The sequence below is a fragment of the Zeus faber genome, assembly GCF_960531495.2.
Source record: "Zeus faber genome assembly, chromosome: 19".
In the NCBI taxonomy this organism is placed as follows: Eukaryota; Metazoa; Chordata; class Actinopteri; order Zeiformes; family Zeidae; genus Zeus; species Zeus faber.
In genome coordinates, this window is record NC_137206.1 from 2,104,705 (window position 1) to 2,130,640 (window position 25,936).

The 25,936-nt window shown below is 45.4% G+C and overlaps 2 protein-coding genes across 6 annotated transcripts; one reads left to right on the forward strand and one right to left on the reverse strand.

Annotated features, from left to right (window-relative positions):
* Positions 1 to 12,715, forward strand: LOC307244943 (poly(U)-binding-splicing factor PUF60-like). Of its 4 annotated transcripts, none has more exons than XM_080020341.1 (11): positions 1 to 61; positions 1,626 to 1,721; positions 2,225 to 2,314; positions 3,238 to 3,288; positions 4,405 to 4,566; positions 5,111 to 5,203; positions 7,161 to 7,374; positions 8,628 to 8,860; positions 10,138 to 10,252; positions 11,493 to 11,746; positions 12,288 to 12,715. In XM_080020341.1, exons 1-11 carry the CDS (start codon positions 41 to 43, stop codon positions 12,585 to 12,587), a joined length of 1,629 nt encoding a protein of 542 aa, XP_079876467.1. In that variant the 5' UTR covers positions 1 to 40; the 3' UTR covers positions 12,588 to 12,715. The 4 variants fall into 4 exon arrangements, with proteins under 4 accessions (XP_079876467.1, XP_079876470.1, XP_079876468.1 ...); XM_080020344.1 differs by having other exon boundaries at positions 8,628 to 8,818; XM_080020342.1 differs by having other exon boundaries at positions 17 to 146.
* A 965-nt stretch (positions 12,716 to 13,680) lies between these two features.
* Positions 13,681 to 21,984, reverse strand: LOC307244931 (uncharacterized protein). Of its 2 annotated transcripts, none has more exons than XM_080020324.1 (4): positions 21,872 to 21,984; positions 20,770 to 21,076; positions 16,950 to 17,168; positions 13,681 to 14,342 (listed from the first exon to the last, which is right to left on the reverse strand). In XM_080020324.1, exons 1-4 carry the CDS (start codon positions 21,873 to 21,875, stop codon positions 14,033 to 14,035), a joined length of 840 nt encoding a protein of 279 aa, XP_079876450.1. In that variant the 5' UTR covers positions 21,876 to 21,984; the 3' UTR covers positions 13,681 to 14,032. The 2 variants fall into 2 exon arrangements, with proteins under 2 accessions (XP_079876450.1, XP_079876451.1); XM_080020325.1 differs by having other exon boundaries at positions 21,868 to 21,984.
* Between the last annotated feature and the right edge of the window lie 3,952 nt (positions 21,985 to 25,936).

A 25,936-nucleotide genomic window follows, 5' to 3' on the forward strand; every position in this document is an offset into this window, starting at 1 on the left:
CGTGGCTTGGCGCGGCGCGGCGTGGAGGAGGACGTGCTTCATGGCGGTGACTGACTCTGCGGTAATTTTTTAATACTTGTGAAAGACGCTGCTTTTTTTTTTTTTTTTAATATCTGGACGTGGACATGAGTTAACCGTCGCCCACGGTTAGTATTTCGTCCTTTTGTATTAAGCCACACGCCAAGAACTCGTTAGACTTCCCGCCGGATCCGCGGCGTCCTTCGCCCGCCATTCTAGAAAGCTCGGCTATCCATGCTAATGGCCGCCCGGCCACAAAGGCAGCGTTATCCTAGCGACGGCCGGTCCGCGGAGGCCGAGCCACCCGGAGGCTTTTACCACTGAACGTCGCTGCATTTAAAAAGCTGTGATTTAAATTAATGCGCCAATCGTGTTTTTTTTCCTCTCCGAATTATATCAGTGCTTGAGAACCTGAATGGTTGTGCGTGCGAGGTGTCGATGGCGCGCTGAAAGCTAACGCTAACTAGCTAGCCTCCGTGCAGACAAAGAGCCCGTGGCGCGTCCACAGTCATGATGTTAACCCACCACCGCTGTCCTGTCAGTCTGGAGGCGTTTTGTTTCCCCTAGAATTTGACTTTTTAAGATTCCCCATCAGCCTTCTTGCCCTCGGGGGGGCTCCCTGCCTCATTCTGGTGGACCCAGCGCGTAGCGGGTTGCGTAGGTAAGAAGCTTGTTAGTCCCTGGTTTCTGCAGCGGACATGTCGGGTGCACGCGGCCTGGGTCGGTGTACCCCCAACCCGACCCCCTCCGTGACCCCCTTCCCTCCCCAGGGTCAGCTACTATTGCACACCCGGTTCGGTCCAGGGCCTCAATATATGGGTGAGATGTGCAAGGGTAGAGATGGAGCCTAAACGGGGTATCTGCAGACCCTTTACAAGTTTCAGATTCAGTTTTACAAATATTACCAAAATACGCAAAGTTTTTATGTTGTTTTTTTTTTCAAGATTATTCGATTCCATTTGCACCAGTCATCGTTGGTGATATTCTTATAAAACCCTTAACACATGGCTGAACTAAGTATTTAGCCACGCTATACTTTGATAAACAAGTTAACATAATTATAACTACAAGGAAAACTACCTCAGCTGAAGGGAGGTCTAAAGGGAATGTTCCAAATTTTAGAGGAAGGGAGCAATAGATTCCTTGTGCTGGGGGATATATTGCCAGACCTGGACTAGCCTTTTCATTCCACATCCCGCTTACCCCCTCATTTTTTTTTTTTTTTTTAATTACCTGGAGTGAGAAATCTGAAGAATGAGTTGAGATGTGTTGTCCGGGAATCTATCTTAAATTGTGTTAAAATGTGCGCATAAGTATGACGTTAAGTCTTGGGATACCTGCGGACGTCCTGTTCTAAGTACAGGTGGTGCAGGGGTTGTGACTCGAGGATAGGGTTGGGGAAACACTGGCCTACGCTGCATCACAGGACACTTATCCTCTATATATGAACCGCTTTGGCTGTCAGAATATTTTCTGTATCCGGAGGAGGGTGTGGCAGAAGAGGGAGGCACCGACAGATGCACTCAAACTGCCTCGATGGCTTTTAGTTTTGCTTTTGAGTGATGGCTTTGGTGCTTTTTGTGAAATGATCTCATCCTGCTCTTCAGGGAGGAGCAGCTACGACGATGGAGAATGGACAGGGCACAGGCTCCAAGCTTGGCCTGCCGCCACTCACCCCTGAGCAGCAGGAGGCGCTGCAGAGGGTAAAACAATCCTTGGCAGGAGTGTGATAATATTGTTTACAGGAGAAATAATAGTTTTATCATATAGTATTTTCCCTACAGTTAGATTATAGCCCACTTTATTGTCGCAGTGATGAAATTATAGCAGCTAAAGATACAAACCTGGGGACGTGTACAAAAAACTTAAGAATACCGAAAAGGTTCAAATAAAGGTAGTTAGTCAAGTATTTGCATATTTAGTGATTTACCCATTTAGTTTAAACCTAGCTGTGTGTCAATCAGTTACTGAAAATAAAAAATACAGTGGCCTCTAAATCAGTGATCTCAACATTTTTTACACTTAACGTGTGTCAGGAAGTACCTAAGTATTTCTGCTCTGTCCTAAAAACGATTTGTATTTGTAGTGATATGTCAAAGGGATTCTATGTTGTATAAATAGGATTGCAGCAATGACAGGATTTCGACTTGTATTCAAAAGTAACTGACATGAAAGTGGGTTGGCTGGATGTGTCATGTTCTTCCAGGCGAAGAAATATGCAATGGAGCAGAGCATTAAGAGTGTGTTGGTCAAGCAGACTATTGCCCACCAGCAACAACAGCTCACCAACCTGCAGGTGAGATGAGTTAAATGATTTTCCACACCTTGTCACCCTGAAGTTACATTTGTCTAAAGCTGCATTAAGCAAAAATCAAGGAAATAATGGACGTGAACAAACTCCCCCTACCTTGTCTTTTCCAGCAAATGATTTACATTGACCTACGGTGGCCAAGAGGTAACAAAGAATGCAGGTCACTGAGAATGAATCAATTAGGAAATTATTGCAACAGCCAGTCATATCTACCGTAAAGTACCTATATATTAAGGATGTTGTTAACACTACCTTTTCTTAATTAAATGTGTATAAGATGGTCTTCAGACACTTGTTTACGCCATCATTTTGAGCTAAGCAGTTAGCTGTGACATCGCCTTCTGAGCTGCTTGCCAAAACCGCCGAATAGCGATTTTGGCAATTGGTTTGGGAGTTGATTCTCCGGCATTCGGCAGTATTTAGAAAACATCCACACTACAGAGTCTTCTGATTGACCAGAGATATTGCTTAATGCAGCTTTAACTCTTATAATTGATTGTCTCCATAAAAGTTTAAAACCATTTTTTTTCTTTGTAGTACAATGTTGTCTCAAATGCGCATATATATATATATATATAATGATCCGCATCCCATTATGTCAGCCACGTGGCCTTGCTTTTAACCATTCTATTTCAGGTGGAGAAGATTGCCACAATTATGCAAAATAACATGTTAAATGCTTTTCACATTTCATAAAGGATTTTATAATTGTTAATGTAAATATACATAGTAATTTCTAACTGTATTCTAACCTTCTCAAGTTGAATGTTGTGTAGAAGCAGTGTCTGAATGTGGTGTTAGTCTTAAAATTCTTGTCTGTCTAGCAAAACAATTACCTTTTTACAAAGCATCGCTAAGAGATACCTAACTTACCTTTCAGCACTTTTTTCATCTTTACTGTCTTTCAGATGGCAGCAGTGACAATGGGCTTTGGAGATCCTCTCTCACCTTTACAATCGGTCAATAGATTATTAAACTTTTTTTTTCTCTGCACATTCCCGATGATAAAAGGATTGTTACCCTCCTGTGTCACTCCCTGATTCGTCAGCTGACTGAAGAGTGCATATTTTACAAGAAAGCATGGCTGACTATTGCTAGTTCGCCTCAATGTTGTCCATAAGATGTCCTTATTATCTTATTATTTACAAGTGAAATTATTGCTTTGAACTTTTGCCAGATATTTATTGCCACCCTTTAGATACTATTAGTTGGAACATAGCTAAAAGTAGAAAATAATTGCGCTGCTTTCATTTATAGCAATGCAGTGCACATCAGCAGGAATTGTATGGGTGGGGGAGGGGGTCTAATCTAAAAAAGGTTGGGAAAGTTCATGGCCCCTTAAAAAAAAAAAAAAAAAAATTAGCATTCCCTTAAAATTAAATCTTGGGGAAAGCTCCTCCTGGGACTCGAGGGATAGCAGGCCCTTTTAATCAACCAAAATGAGAGAACTGCTGGAACGGGGATTCATTTTTGGCCGCCTCAAATCTCCTGTGTTGTATGTATCAGATTTCTAGATCTCCTCTTGGTGATTATACTGAAATGATTTCTAGCGAACCTCTCAAAGAGTGAACCTACGTTCAAATCACATCAGTCATCAGGAATTTGTTTGGTTTTTGGTTTCATGTGAACTCCACCATTACTTTTGTTACCTTACTTGCATCCCTGGATTACAGGTCAGTTTACAGAAGCCAAATCTAGTGAGGGTTGTGTGTCAATTCCCTGTCAATTTCTCCATACTTCTATTGTATAGCATTAGAGTGGACAGCCATGTCTTAATCAAAACTGTTTAGTCAAAATAGTAACACATTCCCTCCTAGGTTTAGTCATTTATTACAGAAATACACTTAATCGTATCCCATAATGCCCAGTCGGCCCTTTGTGCCTCATGTAAGGTTAAGAAAAACTCACAGTAGTAATTCCATACTCTTTAACCCACATATGGCCACAATAAATCCCAAATTATGAATATAACAATTCCTTACATCCAAATTGATAGTGTATATATATTTTTTTGCCCACGTTTTTTCTTGGTGCCGCTCTCAACGCTGGTGTTTTTTTTTCTCCTCGGTCGACAGGTGGCGGCTCAGCGGCAGCGCGCTTTAGCCATCATGTGTCGAGTATATGTGGGCTCCATATACTACGAGTTGGGCGAAGACACCATCCGACAGGCATTCGCCCCCTTCGGGCCAATCAAGAGCATCGACATGTCTTGGGACTCTGTTACGATGAAGCACAAGGTCAGTGCCAGTTTTTATTTTTATTATTTCATTGGTGATTTGGAGTAATTTTAAGTCAAAACATGAACAGATTGTACTTGAACGCAGGTGTTACAACCAATGGTTAAAGGCCCTACACGGTGTCAATCAATATTTGCCGACCAGTGTTGCATCTTGTTTGTGACACATGGTTCATGGGAGATTGTTTTTAATTAATTTTTTGTCTTTTTCGGTCTGTGCTTTGGAAGTTCCTTTGACCCTCGAATAATTTCAAATTCCGAAATGATGTTTTTGATGCTGTGATCTACCATTTAGTAGAATTAAAGTTATACCAGCGCATTCTAGGGGGGTCAAGTTGCCTATTTATTCTTGGGTTAAAAATAACTGATTTGAAGATAATTTGGATGGTACCAATTTCACTTTACTCTTGCTGTAGACGTGACACCGTTGCGCATGTGAAATACGTTCTTAAGTTTGACTTTCAGGTAGCATTTAGAAGGTCTTTTAAGAAGAGCTAAGTTTAATGCAAGGGTGTTTTCCTGTCCTTAACGCCGTTTCTATCCAGGGCTTTGCCTTTGTGGAGTATGACGTGCCAGAGGCTGCTCAGCTGGCTCTGGAGCAGATGAACTCCGTCATGCTGGGGGGCCGAAACATTAAGGTAAGTGACGGTGGGGAAGCAAATATTCAGAATATTCAAATACCCAAAAGGGGAGTGAATATTGAGATTGATATTCAAATTGGGGCTGGGGAATTTGAATAGAAATTGTTTTGTTCATAAATGAACCATTCAGCTGACTGATGCAACGTACACCACCACCAAGTTCAGTTGCCTTGCTTGGTTACCAAAAGTGGCAAGATTAAATTGAAATTTGGTTTCAAGTCATTTTCTCGCTTTTTCCCCAGGTTTAACATTTTCAATTATTACTGCTACTACTAACAACGTTGACTTGAAAGTAAGACCCACGTAGACAACAGATCATATTTGACAACATTTTCATTAACCATATTCAAAATATTTGAATGTTGTAACGTAAGTATTTGATCATTTGAATGACTGTTTTGTTATTTGTGCTGGATTGAAATGTCTTTATTTTTATGATTTATTTTGAGCAGGTTGGGGCTGATAACCATGAATGATGATTTTTATATTTTCTCATTTCACAGCTTGTATGTTACGGAAAAGACTTCACAGTTAGTCTGATTATTCTAATGTGATGGTATCTAAAGACACTCATCTCTCTCTCTTTGCCTGCTTGCTTGTGTGTGTTTGTGTGTGTGTTGGTTTCCAGGTACGTATGTGTGTGTTCTGTGTTCTTTGCTTCCACAACGTCACCACGTTGTTTTAGTGACCTGCTCCAGCGCGCCGCCGCCCTGTGCCCGCAATGTGCTGATGATGGGCTGCGCCTGGTTGGTGTTGCTTGGCCGCCCCACCTGCAGCACAGATCCAGTCACACCTAGATACTCGTCTGCCTTCGGGAGCTCAAACGGGGTCTTTTTTCAAGGGCTCTGTTTTCGCCAGCGAGAGCAACGTAGTCATAGTCAGGCGTTCGTGTCGGTCGGCGTTGCCACAAGTTCAGACAGTCGCACTGTGTATGAGGATCTGATGGTGTCGGTAGTAAGGCTGTAGTTCCTAGAGGGAGGCCACTTTAAAGGTTCTTTCCAGTTGTTCTTAGGTTGAGTTGGAACCATTACAGATACGACGGGGTGATAAATGGATCCTATCGTTTTCCAGTGGTGGTGTGATGAAATGAAGACATCCTTGTGTCGTTTCGTATTCTAAATGAACGAGGACGAAGATATGACCAAAAGGTTTTTGCTATATGACTAGAATGCCTGAATTATTAGAGGGAGCTTTATTGGAATAAAGTTGTTATATATTTAACAATATATTTCATGTGAAAAACCTTTGTGCTATACATAAACATGGTCTTTTGATGATTGATCTTCTATGATTGCGATGAGAAATGACTCCACTATTGGACAGTTTATTTATTTGTGTTGCTTTTGCTGTTTCATTTAAAAGGCGGTGGGGGAGGGATTCAGTCATTTCAGCTAGGTGATGTGTTGAACTTGGTTACAATAGCAGTACAAACTAACTAACGTTCGGGTGGTAGTTATCAGGAACTACAGTGTTATTACGGAGATCAGCTTTATATATAGTGCGGCTGCTTGCCCTTAGCTGCACCTCCGCATGCTCCCTCCGAGGGCACTGCGAGCTGAATACGAGTCAGGAGTCGGATCGGCATTGATTTCTAGTGCGCCTCTTCCTCTGAATTGGATTGAGTCAATTTTGGTAGGCGATTGGTTTGTTTTGAAATGAAGGTGATTATCCATTAATTAGCGAGAGAGCATTTTGTCAGCAGGCCACGATAGCTTAAATTCCTTCAAACCTGCCGAGGGCCAGGGGAGATGCAGCTAAGCACGGCTAGTTGAAACTTGGCAACAGAGCGTTCTAGTCCGCGGTTGTTACCCAGAGCGTATTGACTGGATCCTCGGGGGGTTCCTCACCATCTCGCTCATCTTAGTTGGAGCTAGTAAAGCGAATCTCGGAAATGCTCTCTGAACCCCCCCCCCCCCAATTCAGTAGCCCTGTGCTGGTATGATCTGTGCTGTAGGTGGGGCGGCCAAGTAACATCGGTCAGGCGCAACCCATCATTGACCAGCTGGCGGAGGAGGCGCGCGCCTTCAACCGGATATACGTGGCCTCCGTCCACCCCGACCTATCCGACGAAGACATCAAGAGTGTGTTCGAGGCCTTTGGGCGGATCAAGTCGTGCACGCTGGCCCGAGACCCGACCACGGGAAGACACAGGAGCTTTGGCTTCATCGGTGAGCTGCCAGCCCGGCGCCAGACACAAGGCTGTTTTCTGAGAATCTGTTCTCGACAAGTCACTTAGCAGGACCCAACAATAACTGTTGCCCCGGAAATCCAGATTTGGGCCATTGTCAACCCTCTTTTCTGTCTGTTGATGGTTTCCAACTACTTTTTACATGATAAAAAAAATTAAGTGTGGTATACCTCTTACGACAGCAGAAATTAGTTTGTCCTGGCTCATAATAAGAAACAAGAGAACATTGAAATTACAGTTCAATTATATTGGATCGATATCGGTTGATACTCCCCCATCAGGCAACCAACAGCTGATGTGCGATAGCCAACTTTACTGTCTTTTTTTAAAATAGGTATTTACAGTCCATTTATGCTATTTAAACACATGTACAAACTAGGGATGTTTAAATGTGCCGACTAAACGACCGGCTGTCAACGTGTACTCCGTGTCAACAGTAAAATCGAAAACTGTTTTCTTTTTTTTGTAATGGCTAATTCAAAACATTGTAAAAACGTATGTTTTCCAAAATAGCCAATTAAACATTTAGTATAAAAACAAACTAATGGTACTGTTTTCCAAATGGGAGTGTCCACAGGTGCCGCTTGCGCTGCACCACCGTAACGGCCCCGCGGTGTGCGCTGCTGGAGTTTCACTTTCTTACTTTGCGTGCTTGAGAATGGCAACTTGACGTAAGATTCCGAGGGTCTCACAAAACCTGTCATGCAATGAAAGTGATGTCCATGGACAAGCGAAATGAGCTGTGTGCGCTGCTTCTCCGTCTGGCGCTCTCCGGTGCGGGCTGACTGCACCCTGTTACTGCTGCTGGACTGTCCCTTGCCCCATCTATTCCCGGCATTATCATGGCATGTGTAAAAAGGTGCAAGATGGAAATTTTCCAGAATGTAGCTGCATGACTGAATAGTGGAGCTCGCTCCCTAGCGGTGCCGGAAAGGTTATCCCAGTCATTTACGGGGAACCATGTGTGAAAGGGGTTAAACAATGGCATAGCCGTCAGTGCTGGAAAAAATATACATAGGCTTAAATGGAATCGTGACCTTAAACTTGAGTCAGATTGAAATGTGGATTGTGAGAATCGTGACACCACTCGTCGAGACTCAGTGAATTCCTGCAGTTACCTGAATGAATTGAGTCACGAATTGACTCTTTTGGCAGTGGGTCCAGACTCCTGAGTCGTTAAAAAGATTTGTTCGCTTGTGTTGCATGACCCCTAACCCCTGCTTCTCCTTACAGAGTACGAGAAGCCGCAGTCCGCCCTGGACGCTGTGTCTTCCATGAACCTGTTCGACCTGGGGGGTCAGTATCTGCGGGTAGGCAAGGCGGTGACCCCCCCCATGCCCCTGCTGACCCCCACCACACCCGGCGGTCTGCCGCCAGCGGCGGCTGTAGCTGCAGCGGCCGCCACCGCTAAGATAACGGCCCAGGCAAGTATGAATCCCTTCCAAAGGGATCTAATGGCCTTCCAGGTAAATATGACCAGACTTGGCCAGACTCAAACTACTCAAGATGATTTTACCAACATAGCTTTGTTTGTTATTTTGGGTGACTGGGGCAAGATTAGACTTATCTTTAAAATGTAATCGGTAACGGTTAAGTCCATATTAAATGCTATAATACATATAACACTGGGAACTCTGGAAGTAATGTTGTTTCTTTGACGTTTTTTTTCCCCAGACCAGTCATTATCTGGTCTGTGTGTTGCAAATTCAAAACAAAAGATAAAATCAAGACAGAAGATGCCGTTTCATTTTGTCTCTAGATGCACGTCATGAGTTCCTCCCATTCACTGACTGGGTTTGTGAGCTAAAGCCGCCTTTACACTGAATCCGGCAAACAGATCAAACTGTCTGAACCCCTTCCGGGCGGTTACAGTAGCGTGCATGTCTAGATTTTACATCTTGAAAAAATCCCACAAAATAGGTGAGTTGGTGCGCCCCCTAAATCCTCTCCAGTATGACAGCGACTTAGCAAGAAGTTTGCACAGCTGGACATTTACCATTTTTACTGAAAAGTATAACGCTTCCTTTATGTAGTGTTCACACAAACTAATACAGTCATGTTAATTTTAATGTCGGGAGCTTTTCACGTGAGGTTTCCGATTCGCCATAAGGGATGTTCCGAACAACTAATTTCTCTGACGTTTAAACATACGTTTACACTACTTGGACTAATCGATTAGCATAAACGTGAAAAATATTGTGATATGAGCCATTTGAAACCGTTGCTCACATAAGGTGCAGCAATTAACAGTCTGCGCCTGAGGAGGGGTTCCTAACGACGGGACGCCAACACTGGGAAAAGGATCTTCCATACGCCACATTTCAGTACAAATTCTGTCAATACGTAATTTTAAATTTGGATATTAATAAAATAATAATAGGGACTTATACGTTTAACGGACAGAGTATTTCTGGTGCGGACTAGTGAGGGTAGCAACGTGTAATCGACACATCTCTGCTCTCCATAAGAAATGAATGAGACTGAAGCTCTGTTGTTGGATTTGGTGTCAAGGTGGCTTGATAGCATAGCAGCATCGCATCTTAACGAGCGCAGGCATGATGTCACAGGGATATTTCAATGATAAAATGACATTGTTGCTTGTCTAGTTTGGGGGGTGGGGGGTGTCTGCTGGGGAGAGGTAAGGTTCACCGTGTGCTACGCTGTGTGATTGTTGACTGTGCTGCCTTGTGCTGTGTTCTGTGTGTTTCCCTTGCCTAATGTCTCCGGCCCCCCCTCTCTCAAGGAGGCTGTAGCCGGGGCGTCGGTCCTGGGAGCGCTAGCCGCGCCCCAGCTCCTCGGTCAGCAAATGGGTATACCTCAGGCCGTCATGGCTGCCCAGGCACCGGGGGTCATCACAGGTGTGTACCTACCAGAGCCGCAGTCAGTACTGTTAGTTTCCTGAGCAAATTAACCGCTGCTGTCTTTCACTTCTTCTGCTCGCTCATTGCATTCCCACTGGGGAAGGGCGGACACCGCCACCGACCATAGAAAACGGCACAAAGAGGAGCAGATATGTGGTGCAAATGAGTTGAATGGTTGCTGTTTAAAACATGGCAGCTAAATAGTGTAAAAGTTCAATATAAATATTTTTGTCCCTTTTTACAGAGTAATCTCGTTGATGAGCACTTAAATGAAATCATATAATAAACATGACTTAACCATTAAAAACCAGAGGAAATGTTTCATTCCTTGCCGCCAAAATGATTAATTTAAACAAATGTTAACCCATTTTTTATTTTAACTGAGAGTTATTACTCGGGGTGGGAATCAAAGAGTAACTGGTGGTATACTATCAGGATACGCTGCCCATGATGATGTTGGTTTCACGACAGATTTTGGATACTCGATACATTGAAAGAGAATTCATCTGCGAAACCTGCAACCGAAGAAGAAAAAATACCCCAGAAATTCAAAAAGCAGGAATTCTGTATTAATTCACTGTGTTGTGGTGTCGATTTTGCAACTGAGATGAAACAATGTACAAATAGATGTCCAAAGTTTAAATAATATATTCAAATCAAATATTCAATCAATACTCAATTGTTAAATGAAAGTGAGGCAGGCATGATACGTCTTCCTTTTAACATGGTAGTGAATGAAAAATAGTATTAGGTTCACCCCCAGTGACTGAATTTAATTCCAGTATCATGTTCAATTTCTGACGTTTATAACAAACCAAATTTCATGAAAATCTGAATTAAGCAAATTACAGTAGATTATGCAGAAGTCTGCATCTCAATACACATTGTATTTGACTTGTTTACTCGTGGATGTTGACCGCTCTGATCTGACGTCTCCATCCACAGTTGATTTACGTTGTAAAGCAGCGTAAACAAACCAGTTAGAATAAAACAACACGTTCTGTCGTCTTTTCACCGCAGCGCTGCGTGGAGGCAGCAGCAACTCTGTATTTCACTATGACTGTTACATTTTGCAATGAATCCGTGGTTCACATGCCTGTCGAGCGGTGGGGGATCCTCACTGGTTTGCGAGCGCCGCCATGTTTGAATTAAAAATATTGATACCTGGTGCCAGTGTATGGATGACGTAGTATCCACCCACGGTCATTACCCTTGTACGTGGGGATGTTCCCTCCAGGTGTGACCCCGGTGCGGCCCCCGATGCCGGTGCTTCCCCAGGTGGGCCTTGTGAACCCGGTGCTGGCTTCTCCGCCCGTACTGTCCAACCAAGTCATGGCGGGCGGCGCCAACCAGCAGGAGAAGAAGGACGACAAAGAAGAGATGCTCCAGGACGGGACGGGGCAGGAGATGCTGAGCGACCAGGAGCACATGAGCATCTCGGGCAGCAGCGCCAGGCACATGGTGATGCAGAAGCTCCTGCGTAAATCAGAGGTACGACTCCAATGGCGTTGAATGTTTTAAATGTGTTTTCTTTACACGCGGGTCAGGAAACATCTTCATCAACAACTTTTAGATAATAATGATATTTGATTGTTATTATTATATTAGAATCATTATATTTTATTATTTTATTATTATTATTATACAGTGCTCATGAACTGATTACATAATAACACATCTTAAATATAGATGTAATCCAAAAATCTTTTATATTCCATTTTAGTGTTTTATAATGTCAACTTAAAAGTAAAATTCCATAAATATATCAACACTTTAACACTTGCACTGCATTGACAGACGTCTTTATGTCAATGCTTTATGTCGTACTTGTACTTTCTGTGGCGTTGACCTCCCTCCCTCAGCTGCTCCAATGCCCAAAACTCCTCCAGGGTTTAAGTGAACGTCTTCTCGGCGGTGACGTTAGAATTAACAAGCATTAGCAACATTAAACTGTGGCGGACCGCGTGGGGCCCCCGGGCCGCTGATTTGAGAACCGTGTCCCGGCCCCCCCCCCCCCCCCCCCCCCCTGCAGTCCACGGTGATGGTGCTGAGAAACATGGTCGGACCCGAGGACATCGACGACGACCTGGAGGGCGAGGTGACGGAGGAGTGCGGCAAGTTCGGCGCCGTCAACCGCGTCATCATCTACCAGGAGAAGCAGGGTGAGGAGGAGGACGCCGACATCATCGTCAAGATCTTCGTGGAGTTCTCGCTGGCGTCGGAGATGAACAAGGCCATCCAGGCGCTCAACGACCGCTGGTTCGGGGGCCGCAAGGTGGTCGCCGAGGTGTACGACCAGGAGCGCTTCAACAGCAGCGACCTCTCTGCATAAAACTGTGACGTGGCGAACCCGCCGCGCCCTCCCTGCTGGCGCTGAGCAGGGAACCAGGTCTAACAACGTGTCGTCGTCTTTTCTTCTTTTTTTTTTTGATGTTGATATTATTAAAGATCTCACCGAGACTCGTCACGTTCTGTTTTGTCTTGGTAAGACTTGTCTCTTTTAATTTTTTTTTTATCCGGTCTTTAACACAATGAGCTTGTCCCACGTCTCCATTTTTCCTTGTTACTAAGAATTACAAGGCGTGATATTTTTTTTTATATATATAAACAATCAAGGACGGTTGTGAATGAAGGGGGCGTTGAGTCATGTTCCTCTAAACATGTTTCAGAATAACTGTTGAACGGGTTAAGTATTTGATTGTTATATCTTGTATTCAATAAAATAACTTTGACCAAAAACCTACCGTTATAATTGTTAAAATCTTGTTTTCGCACCTAATTGAAAAACATGTCAGTGAAACATGTTAAATAACCGGTAAAACTCAAATGCATTGTTCTAAAAGGTCCCTCCTGTGAGCGACGACCTGGATGTGGAGCTTTGTCATTTGTTACCTGTTTCATATTTAGAATAAAAGTAAAACAGGTAGAAATATGAAAGGTGAGAGCAAAGTTCAATCATGGGGTAAACTGTCGTTTGACCCTGACGATGGGTCGTGTTGATGTTGTCATGAGCCGCCAACTCCTGTGTGGATCTGTCTGATCGCTTTCAGTGAGAGGAGCGTGTCGAGCGGCCTCCCCCGCGGCCCCTGAGCACCCGGCCTCTAGGTGGCGCCGAAGCCTCGTTGCGGTAAACGACACCACTTTCTATGCTGCTTTCAAGTACTGTGGGAATTTCGGGTCGCGGCAAAATTCAGCGTTGAGTCAGTTGGACCTCGACTGAAACCGGTTTAGATTTGATGTAAAACTTCGTGGTCGTGGTGTCACGTCCGTCATTCACTTTCTCCACATTACTGTCCGCTACAACCTTAGGACTTGCACTCGACCATATTTCAAAATAAACAGGTTTTCCTGTTTCCTTCACAACAGCCGCACCACATTTGTATAAACAAAACCTGGATTTATATTTGTATATTCTGGGAAATGACTGAGACCACATGTACTATTTTATTCTAAACGTCAATCAGGATGTGCATGAGCATCTGCTGAAAACAGATGTACATGAAGTACATACACAGAACAGAAGTACGTGATGTTTTTGGAATCTGTTTGGCAAAATTCATTTTCATGTACAAAGATTGGCGCAAACACGAAAAGCCAAATGTAGTCAAAAAGCCAAATAAGCATCTAATTATAGTTGTTAATTTGGTTCTGACAAATACTTTTACTTTTAATACTTTGAGTACATTTAAGAGAAAGTACTTAATTAGGAATGTCAGCGTAGTAGTACTGATATTCGTGCTTTCACAGCAGTCCTAACTTATATACATGAGCTTCTCTTTACTCCCATGTGCTTTCATCCAGGCTGATCCTCAGTATTCCCACCCTGCGTGTGGACCACCGTGAGCTTCCACCGTGAGCTTCCATCGGGAGGAAGATCGTGGCCCCAACAAAGCGCGGCCCCGAGTTCCCACCCGCTCCCGGGGCCCCGAACGCAGCACTGGCCCCTAGCTGTGACTGGATCTGCGCTGCAGGTGGAGCGGCCGAGCGGCACCGACCAGGCGGCACCGACCAGGCGGCACCGACCAGGCGGCAGGCCAAGCTTGGAGCCTGTGCCCTGTCCATTCTCCATCGTCGTAGATGCTCCTCCCTGAAGAGCAGGATGAGATCATTTCACAAAAAGCACCAAAGCCATCACTCAAAAGCAAAACTAAAAGCCATCGAGGCAGTTTGAGTGCATCTGTCGGTGCCTCCCTCTTCTGCCACACCCTCCTCCGGATACAGAAAATATTCTGACAGCCAAAGCGGTTCATATATAGAGGATAAGTGTCCTGTGATGCAGCGTAGGCCAGTGTTTCCCCAACCCTATCCTCGAGTCACAACCCCTGCACCACCTGTACTTAGAACAGGACGTCCGCAGGTATCCCAAGACTTAACGTCATACTTATGCGCACATTTTAACACAATTTAAGATAGATTCCCGGACAACACATCTCAACTCATTCTTCAGATTTCTCACTCCAGGTAATTAAAAAAAAAAAAAAAATGAGGGGGTAAGCGGGATGTGGAATGAAAAGGCTAGTCCAGGTCTGGCAATATATCCCCCAGCACAAGGAATCTATTGCTCCCTTCCTCTAAAATTTGGAACATTCCCTTTAGACCTCCCTTCAGCTGAGGTAGTTTTCCTTGTAGTTATAATTATGTTAACTTGTTTATCAAAGTATAGCGTGGCTAAATACTTAGTTCAGCCATGTGTTAAGGGTTTTATAAGAATATCACCAACGATGACTGGTGCAAATGGAATCGAATAATCTTGAAAAAAAAACAACATAAAAACTTTGCGTATTTTGGTAATATTTGTATAACTGAATCTGAAACTTGTAAAGGGTCTGCAGATACCCCGTTTAGGCTCCATCTCTACCCTTGCACATCTCACCCATATATTGAGGCCCTGGACCGAACCGGGTGTGCAATAGTAGCTGACCCTGGGGAGGGAAGGGGGTCACGGAGGGGGTCGGGTTGGGGGTACACCGACCCAGGCCGCGTGCACCCGACATGCGAACCACAACCAGGGGGTTTTCTCCGACATGTCCGCTGCAGAAACCAGGGACTAACAAGCTTCTTACCTACGCAACCCGCTACGCGCTGGGTCCACCAGAATGAGGCAGGGAGCCCCCCCGAGGGCAAGAAGGCTGATGGGGAATCTTAAAAAGTCAAATTCTAGGGGAAACAAAACGCCTCCAGACTGACAGGACAGCGGTGGTGGGTTAACATCATGACTGTGGACATCTCAACTCATTCCTCAGTTATTTAACTCTTCTGCCCTCCCACATGTACGTGTACGTAGCTATGAGGCGAAACAATCTCTCATAGGAACCCAAAGACAGGAGCTGTTTGTAATGGAGCAGAATGACACTGTGGAGGAGGCACATTAATGATCAATCACTATGCAAATACAAATAACTTGTTAATATGTTGCTGTGACTCCTACAACGTGCAAACAACCAAGTAAACGTGCAGATTCTGCTTCCTCAGAGCACGACGAGGCGGGCGGAGGGAGACGCCACAATGGTGCCTTCCCCAAATGTGGCGCGGGTCCGACTGGCTAATTTGGGACGTGACGTCACAACGACGGTCGGGATGTCGCCGCGCTGTGACGTCACAACGCCGATCGGGAGGGGCAGAACTCAAAACAGACGATCCACACAAAGCACCAGCAGGCGGCGCCAAACTCCACGGGTGGGAAAGTCAGGCAAACGTCTCCTTGCTGCTTGTAGTCAGCTGTGTGCACGTGAAATGTTAATTTATTGATAAAGTATTTACTAAGCTACTAATGGGTTTTTACAAATGTACAGCAATATACCCATTGTGTGTTTTACGTCAGTGAACAATCAAAACACAAATAACAAAAAAACACTTTATTTCAAAAACAGTGCACACACACACAAACACACACACACACACACACACACACACACAGACACACACACACACACACAAACACACAAACACACACACACACACACACACACACACACACACACACACACACACACACACACACTCTCTTTCTTTCCGTCACACCACTCTCCGCTGCCAGGACACGCTGCCCTCTGGGGAGTTGAAGAACCCGCGCAGAAGTTCACGGACGTCAAACGCTTCCCTGGAGCCTCGGTTTCCTCCCATTCTCGTCACAGTCCTCATGCTTTGTCCCGTCCGCCGCTCTTCATCCAGCAGCCGCCGCGACTCGTGCGGCGACAGCAGGAAGTTGTGTAAAATGCAGGCAGCAATGACGACCGTATCCACATGTGCCGGGTGCAGGTTAATCTTCGTGTGCAGCACTCTCCATCGAGACGCCAGGATGGAAAAGGCCTTTTGGGCGACGGCGTGGGCCCGAGACAGGCGGCGGTTGAAGACCTTCTTCTCTTTGGGCAGATTGTGAGTCGGGTAGGGACGCATCAGGTACGGCTTCAGGGGAAACGCCGCATCGCCCACCATCACGAAGGGAACGTCGCCCAGCTGAGCGGCCCCCGGTATGGGAGCGCTGGGCGGCACGTTGAGGGTCTTGCTCGCCATGCCGTGTCCCAGGTCGGATGAGGAGTACACCCCCCTGTCCCCCGCCCCCCCAAAGTCTCCGACCTGTATGACCCGGAACCTGTAGTCGGCGTCAACAAGGGCCATGAGCACGATAGAAAATGTGCCCTTGCAATCAAAATACTGACTGCCTGAGCGAGGGGGTACCTTAATGTTCACATACCTGCCACCCAGAGCTCCGAGGCAATTCGGGAAGTTCCACTTCTCCCAGAGCCTTTGTGCCACGGCCTTCCAGGCCTCTTCTGTTGGCACAGGAATGCAGGCGGACATCATGTGCTTTTCGATAGCCGCGCACACCCTGTGCACGCAAACGGAGACAGTCGAGTGTCCGAGGCGGTAGCTGGAGGCCAGGCTGACGAAAGATTCCCCTGTAGCCAGGTACCTGCAGAGAGAAGGCAGGAAATAAGAATAACGGCGCTTTCCTTGTTTTTCAGCGGACAAACGCAAGATGGGATGGAAGTGCCTGCGGGATGCATTTGTCAGCAATTTAAAAAAAACAAAAAAAAAAAACAAAACAAGGGGGCCAGGAGCAGGAGGCCAACGGGGCGTGTCCTTTATCCTTCCCCAACCTGCAGCCAAGAAGGTGAGTTTATTTCACAGGCACCGATAGTGTTTTTGCGTCTTATAATTGTATACGTTACACTTCCTGGTCTTTCTGGCTCTGAAGCAGCTTGAGGCCGAAGCCGGTCTGAGCAGGACAGCGAGGACCAGGTGGATCTGAGCAGCGGCGTCTTAACAGAGGATGATGGAGGAGCTGGGGTCTGTGCCTCCAGGACACCACCCGGGCCCAGAAAGGACTTGTGGAGGAGCCTCCCGCTGTGATTCAGGAGGAGTGTCAAATGGACTATTTCACCCTCGGACTGGAACCTGTTAATAGGCCGAACGGTGGAGGCCAAGCACCAGTCAAAATAAAGATATTGACTGTGCTTCATGACATTGAGACTCGGAGTGGGAAATAAATAAATAAAACATAGATTGGGTGTAGTATCGCCATAGTTTGCATGGTGGTATCGTATTGATACACGGACGCCAAGTATCGGTATTTTATTCTAAATAACAAAGGCTTTTTGAGTCCACGAGATGGTGCAGAGGTTTTTTTCTGCTGAGGTCAGCGGAAGAAGAAGAGGCGCCTGGGTGGAGGATGTTGGTGAAAATAAAGATGGAGGCATCGGAGAAAGAAATCTGGAAAGCTCCGTCCGCGTTTAAATCAAACGTCTGGACTTATTTTGGATTTTATTTAATTTAATTGTTTTTTTTTAACAAGGAAGGGACGAAGGCTGTGGATTAGAAGGAACGTCGTTTGAAAATAAAATACTCTGGAAATACTACGCGCATCAGGGCTCATACGCCACCATCCAGAGATGGCATTAACCGAGGACGCCGAAGCCAACGTTGAACCAGCTCCACGGAAGAACCAATCGACGCCGACAAAGCTCCCTCCCGAGGCTGAGCGAGCGGAGGAAACAACACAATCCATCGCCTACTTCACAGGCAAAGACCTGCGTTGTTAGAGCGCCGTGGAAAACGAAGGCCGCAGAGACGGGAGCCCGTCGCGAGCGCCCGAGGAATCGTCCAAAGGGACGCGAGCGGAGATGACAAATGAGACGCCAAACGAGGCATCGGTCAAGACCCCAAGAGGAGGTGCCGGCGCAGGAGGGACGCACGCCCTTCGCACGGCATCCCACCCTCACTCTCCCCAGAGGAGAGACAAGGAACCAGAGTCGTCGCTGCGGCCGTCGCCCGTCAGGTCAACACGTATTTCAATAATAACGGTGGAATTCTAGTCCAGTTAAGAAATGTCGCTGCTCTATTCAGTGCTTAAGATTTATTTAAAACTTAAAGGCAAATGAATCATAATATTATTCAGCTACCACTGTCTTGCTTTACCAAAGAGAAACAACATTTGCTGCATACTTAAAAATATATTAAAGATATTTATTCTCTGTGTGTTTTCTAAAGGAGGAAATGAGGCAGCAGACCGCCTCGGAGCCAGAAGCCAAGGAACAGCAGGAGGATGTTGGAGCCACACCAAAATCATTTTTCTGTCATAGCCAAGGAGGAGGAGGAGGAGGAGGTGAAAAGACACCAGGAGGTCACACCACGGGCACTCGCAGAACACCCACTGAGCCGGTGGAAGCTGGAAAGCGCACGAGCGTCTGTCCTTTTCGGTCCGAGCTGGCGAAGGGATTCATTGTGTCCCAGGTACGAGCGTCTCAGCAGAAGGAGTCGAGCGCGAAGGAGCACTGACCCCAGAGCCTGGCGATCAGAACGCTGACATTCCTTCACCGTCCAAAGGTGTTTGAACACAACTTTTTTTAGTCCCGAGGCCGGCATCAAACGGTAACACATTTTACTTATGAGTACAAGTTTATTTAATTACATTTTGGATTTACCAGTTATTTACTTTCAAATTCCCCAGTTGCTGAAGGGGCTGAATAACGTTTTTGTACAAGTTGCATTGTTCAAAATACCTGCAATAGTACAGTAGTCCACACGTGTTTATAGTAGTAATAAAAAATTATTTAAGTTTTTATTTGATAAAACGGATGCTGATAAAGTTTTCCTTTGGGGACATCATTTGCAGTTGAAAAAAGGTAATAAATCGCAATATATCACAAATATTTTATCGCAGTATCCCATATAGTATATCCCATATATAGCATATCCCAATGAAGTTAAAATGAATAGTAGTAAATTAAGTATCGTGATAATATCGTATCGTGGGGCATCTGGTGATTCACACTCCGATCGAGCACCCACCTCGTACCCCTCCCCCGCCTCCAAGACTGGGACGGCAACACTCCTCCCACGGCTTCCAGCCGAGCCCCCTGTGCACACGGTCTCTGCCGAGGAGGAGAGACCCTGTTTGCACCTGACGTTACTGTGCCACTATGCACTGCCATCCGAACCCCTGACCCCGTTGGCACCGGTGTTACCAGGCGTCCCGGGCGACCGGATCCCAAGTGGACGATCCGAGTCCGTCTGTTTGCGCCTGGCGTCGGCGTGCGTCTCAGTGAGCGCTTGTGTTGGGATCTCACTCCCCCGCTCCATATGCAGGTAAACACGTACATTATTTCCGTTTGCAAAGACCAAATGCCAAGACCTCGGCGAGCGGGAAAAATGCGAACAATACAGACTGAAATGTTGGTGCGGTGTGTACTGTGCACAGCGCAGGGTTCAGGCTCAACACATTTATTTAAGTTTCCTGATTTTCTGACTTGTACTAGTAGCCTTAAAGTGATACCGATACCAACAGAGTACTTCATTCCATACTTCTTTCTTCTATACCCATCATGTGAATAGAAGCATTCAGTTGCCCAAAATGCAACGACTCTACTCAGACACACTCAGTGTGTCGTGTAGCAATACTTTTGAACATTTAGGTGGTGTCTCGGCACGCTGAACTGCCAACACCGTCAAATGCGCCGCACTCGACTACGCCACCACAGACTGTTACAGCAGCTGATTGATTGGCTGCTGTGGTAGTGAGCCAATCATACGTCGCATTAAATCCAAGGACGCTTGCGGGGATTGGCTGCGAGCAAAACTACACAAATAGCCATTTTTTTCTAGATCTGGGTACAAAAAGGATTGAATGCAGGTAAACCCAGCCCCACCCAGCCCCACCCACCCCACCCAAGATGCATGTTCATGTCAGGTGTAAACGGGTCAGACTGATCAATTAGGGGGGGTTGTATATAGACCATATGAAACGTTTGTTTGATTTAATTTTTTTACTTCTGCTTGTTTTGTTTAAAATACTACAAAAGGTGTTGATTTTAATTTGGTTTTATTATTATTAATTTTTCATCTTTTGTAAATAGTTGATTCGGCGTGACTTTATTATTACTACATTTTTGACGTTTACTGTTCTATATAAATAAAAGCAAAACTCCACAAAGGATAATTTCTCTTGGTGAATCGTTTGTTCTAACACATCTGAACACAGAACACACCCATTTGATGCCTTCATACTGGGTTACCTCAGCGCGACGGCGAGCCTTTGTTTGGGTTCGATGGCCTCTCTGTAGTTCGTGTCCAGCCGCCTCAGGTCGGCACCGACTCTCGACAGCAAGTCGTCCATTTGCTCGGCGCTCATTCGGAAATAATGATGGTGTCGCTCGGCGTCCAGCCTCAGCTCGGCAACGAGATTGTGGAAGTCCCCCTGCGTCCTCCTCCTCTGGTTATCTGGGTGAACCCACCATTGGCGCGGCCGCCCCTGCCTCCTCCTCCGCAGCAGACGGAGAAGGAGAACCAGCGCCACCGCCTTCCTCCTGCTAATAGCAGGTGCTTAAAAAAACAACAACCCCACCCAATTTATTTATGGATGATTATTATTATTATTGTTGTTATTATTAATTCCAGCAATAAAACAACTTTTATTCAAAAAGTGATCGTCCACCAAAGAGGGATTGCAGCATCTCCCTTGTCACGAAACCTTATTTATGCCTCAAAATAACTTTGTTTCATTCACGAGGGTCATACTTTGAAGATGATAGCCCACCCAGTCATTTTTACCTGTTGAAATGCCTTTAAAGGGCCAAAACCCGTAACATGTCATTTTCCTCTTTCCAAAAAGTGATTGCAGCTCCTACCTTGTGACTGAAAGGTTCTTTCTACCTCTAAACGACTTGAATTCACACTTGATGGCCACATCTGACAGGTTATATTCGACCCAGTCCTTTTTACCAGTTTAAATACATTTAAGGGGCCAACACAACTCACAAAATGCAGTTTTGCACTTGTCAAACAGTGAATGTAGCTGCACCCTTGTGGCTGAAAGGCTGTTGATGACTTGAACGACTTGGTTTGTTTCACGAGGTCGTGTTTGACGGATTTTAACCCACACAGCGGGCGGCGATCACTTTTTGGCAGACGATCACTTTTTGGCAGACGATCACTTTTTGGCAGACGATCACTTTTTGGCAGACGATCACTTTTTGGCAGACGATCACTTTTTGGCACGACACCGGAAGCTGATGTGTGCAACGTAAACAACTAATCCAGCTGGGTCGAGGAACAGACTCCAAATGCGAGTAGAATGGAAAGCAAAAGGTGAAAAGCCCACAGTAAAGACTCACCCACCCATTCAAAATGAACAAACTCCACAATAGCTCGTTGTACTGATTAAAAGTCACGACCTGCCGGATCACTCGGGGGACAGCGGCCAATGTTCCTGGGTTTCCGGTGTAGGCGTGTGTCCGTCGTTGTTTACAGTCCGATGAGCAACACGAGACGCGAGGCTGGAGTTGCTTTGAATGGGGGCGACGTCAGACCGACGGGCGCTGGGTTCCGCCTCGTTCGCTCTCCACACGGACCGTAAACAACGATGAGCGCTCGGAAAAGGAAGTCTCGGCCCGGATATCCGCTGGCTACACCGGAAGCTCAAAAATAGCGCGCTTCCTCTTCCGCCTTTTCTTCTTGTGTTTAATTAGCGGTTGTCGAACCAGCGTAGAGCACTAGCGCCACCAGCTGGACTGGAGTGTGGGCAACAGACGACGTACGTCTATTCTAAAAAGAAAGAAAATACAATTATTATTATTATTATTATGATTATTATTATAATTATTATTATAATAATTATTATTATTATAAATATAATAATAATAATAATTATTATTATTATTATTATTATTTTATTATGAATATTATTATTATTATCAGTATTATTATTGTTATTATTATTATTATTATTATTAATATTATTTTTATAATATATAATAATAATTATAATAATAATAACAATAATATAATATCTCTCTCTCTCCACATGTTTTACCGTCTCCAGGTGAATGTAACTTTAAACCCTCATTTCACCCACTGTGTGTGGACGTGTAAAGCTCCATTTTAAATGTTCCTTCCAAGTGTTCGTGGGCCTTGATGCTGAACTTGAATCTGCGCATGCCAACGCTTCCTTTTGTCGTTTTCCCTCCACGCGCTGTGACGCTTGCACTGCCATCTGAACCCCTGACCCCGTTGGCACCGGTGTTACCAGGCGTCTCAGTGAGCGCTTGTGTTGGGATCTCACTCCCCCGCTCCATATGCAGGTAAACACGTACATTATTTCCGTTCGCAAAGACCAAATGCCAAGACCTCAGCGAACGGGAAAAATGTGAACAATACAGACTGAAATGTTGGTGCGGTGTGTACTGTGCACAGCGCAGGGTTCAGGCTCAACACATTTAAGTTTCCTGATTTTCTGACTTGTATGGAAAACGAAAAATGTGAACAGAACTCAGAGAACTGAAGTGTTTTCTCCTCCAGACTGCGGTGCGCCGTACACAGCTGCTTTTCCTGTGTTTTTTGCTTTGGATCTGTTTATTTTAGTTTGTTTCCTAGTTGAAAGAAACTACATTTTTTAACCCAACTGGTCCAGTGGACGCCTGTGTCTCAGAACAAACAGATAAAAACAGAGCGACCCCTGTGCGTTGAGGAGACGCATCGCACGACACCGAGACTGTGACGGTGGGATCAATGGGGCGCGAGCTATGGCCGCGTCAAAAGTGCAACTTTGACCTGTTGGTGGCGGTAGACGCACGGTCCGATCGCTCCCCAATCTTTTGGATTTCGACGAGTGGGAACAATGTCTATGAATGCGCTCAATTGTGCAAAAAGCGACTGGTGGGAACATGGTGAACTAGAAGAAGTGGCGGAACAGTAATGAAACATAGAGTAACAGTAGGTTGTCTGCAGCTTCAGTGCTAGACTCTAATCTATCACGTCCTTCTGTACTAAAGCAGTTTATTATTACACTAAACTAGGATTACATTTCCTTCTGAAGACATTCATTTACTAACACATGTACTACAGAGATGTCAAGTAAAATATCAAAACATATTTCATGTGGTGTGAAAAAGCATCTGTTAGACGTAGTCAATATGTCACATAACATTTTTATTCTCATTTCTGTAGTTGCAGAAGCTACAATATTCAAAAGAGGGTTAAGCAGATCACGTCCAAAGCCAAGTTTCATTCAACAAATTCACAGGAAAAACAAACAAAAAAAAAAAAAAATTAATTCAACGGAAAGTAAGACCGACGTGGACGGACAGTCTGGACATTCATATCTTCTCGGTCAGGTTCCTTCTGGAACCGACAGAACTCTGGCCAGCGATTATAAAGGCAATATTGCAAATGCAAGAGTGTGAATGGTTTTAATGGTTTTTAGGCGTTTTAGACATGCAGCTTCCTGGAGCCAATCCAAGTTCAGAGTAAAACAGCAAACCCCCTAAAAAGCCGCCAACAAATATGTACAGAACAGACTTTAGGCGGATGTCTGGGAGCATTTGACCCGGTAGAGGCCTCTACACAGAGTACATTACGCTCCACGTGTCTGAGCGCTGACTGTACACGAGCCTCGCTGACGGAACTGCGGTTTGACCGACCCCCAAGAACTCAGCCAAGGAACAGATCGGCGGCTCCTTCAGCGTCAGGTTGGATTCTCCCGCCTCAAATAGTTCTACGGCATCACCTCCAACTACGTCGGCTGAAGTGATTTGTTCCGTTTCCACGGCCGTTCTGTTTAGGGGATGATATTTAGGCCTCACAAATTATTTTATTAGTAGTAAGTCCATAAAGTCCATAATTCACTTCCATGTCCATTGGGATGAAAGTGGAGTGTGAGAAGCAAACATTCCATGATCGTAAAACGACTTTGACTTCTGACCCCGAACCTGCAAGATGCCTTGACGCCACCGCGGTGACATCTCCTGCAAAACGCCGGCGCATGAATTTGAATGAATTTTCGGCACATTATTCTTATTATTTTTTGTGCTCCAAAACAGGTCCGAAAATATAAATAACAAAACAAAAGCGACAATTCAAAGCAATCTTGAGAAAGTGTTGAATTTAGCAAAACGATTCCATTACTTAATAACATGGTGATTTTCACTGTTTTCATCAGGGTAACACAGAGTTACCGTATGTTCACATTTTCTAGAACTCCATTTCATCCACACACACACGGGAGGGCACTGACTGCACAAATGTGTCTCATTGTTTTCTACATTTGGGAGGTGTGATGTCAGAGATCCCTCTGTGCAAGGGTCATGGAACCGTACGTAAAGCTCATTTCCCAATTTAAACAGGAAGGTGAGCTGAGTTCAGGAGGGCTTTCACATTCTAAATTGAGATTTTTCATTTGCAGAACAAAGGTAGGAAGTCGGTTGATTTTGGCCCAAAATAACAACTCATATTTCGACGTTTCGTCCGTTTGATTTGGGCGTTTTGTTCCAGGTAAAAGTTGCCATCGGAGGCACTTTGCAAGTCTTTGGCGTTCACAACACGTTCACAGGGGGAAGCCCCGAAGAGCGCGACAGGTCGTGAGACAGGCGGCGTCCAGTACAAGCGCTGACGCAGGGAGCCATTACCACGCGGCATGCTGGGAGAAAAAACATGCACGCACGCTTGCACGCACGCACGCATGCTCGCGCTGTCATCCGGAGCGTGCTGTGGAGTGCATGACTCTGAAAACGGTCCCGCGCGTCGCTCCCGTGCTTCACAGTAAATCACAAATAAATAAGTCAAGGGAATGGGTGTAGCGTTTGCAGTGCACGTCGGACGGAATCTTAAGACCAAAGTCAGTTGTTTTTCAAAAGTCTAATGAGCAATTGACCCGTTGTTCATATACTGTACATACAGTGTAGTATACTGTAGATACAGTGTACTGTACATACAGTGTAGTGTACTGTACATACAGTGTAGTGTACTGTAGATACAGTGTACTGTACATACAGTGTACTGTATATAAAAACAGGGTAATACAGAGGGTTTATAAATGTTATCGCTCCTGTGTACATGTGTTGTATAAGTCAGCTTTCGCCCGTTGAAATGCAGGTGGGAGCACAAACAAAAAGTTCATGGTGTAACAAAAAAGTCCTTCTGGAACAGTGTGTGTGTGTGTGTGTGTGTGTGTGTGTGTGTGTGTGTGTATGATCCATGTGGACGGCGGCGTCACGGAGGAGCAGGACGCCTCAACTCTTAAGGCACGACGGCCCTTTTAGGCGGGTGGAGTTTGTCAACCTTCCACTGCAGGGTGGGGCAGCGGAACACAGCCGTAATGTCTTCAATCCTCTGGCTCCAACCTCAGCCCCCCCGTCCCCCGTCAAGATGCTGCGACTCATCCCTCCGTTATTCTGGGTGCGCTGGGCT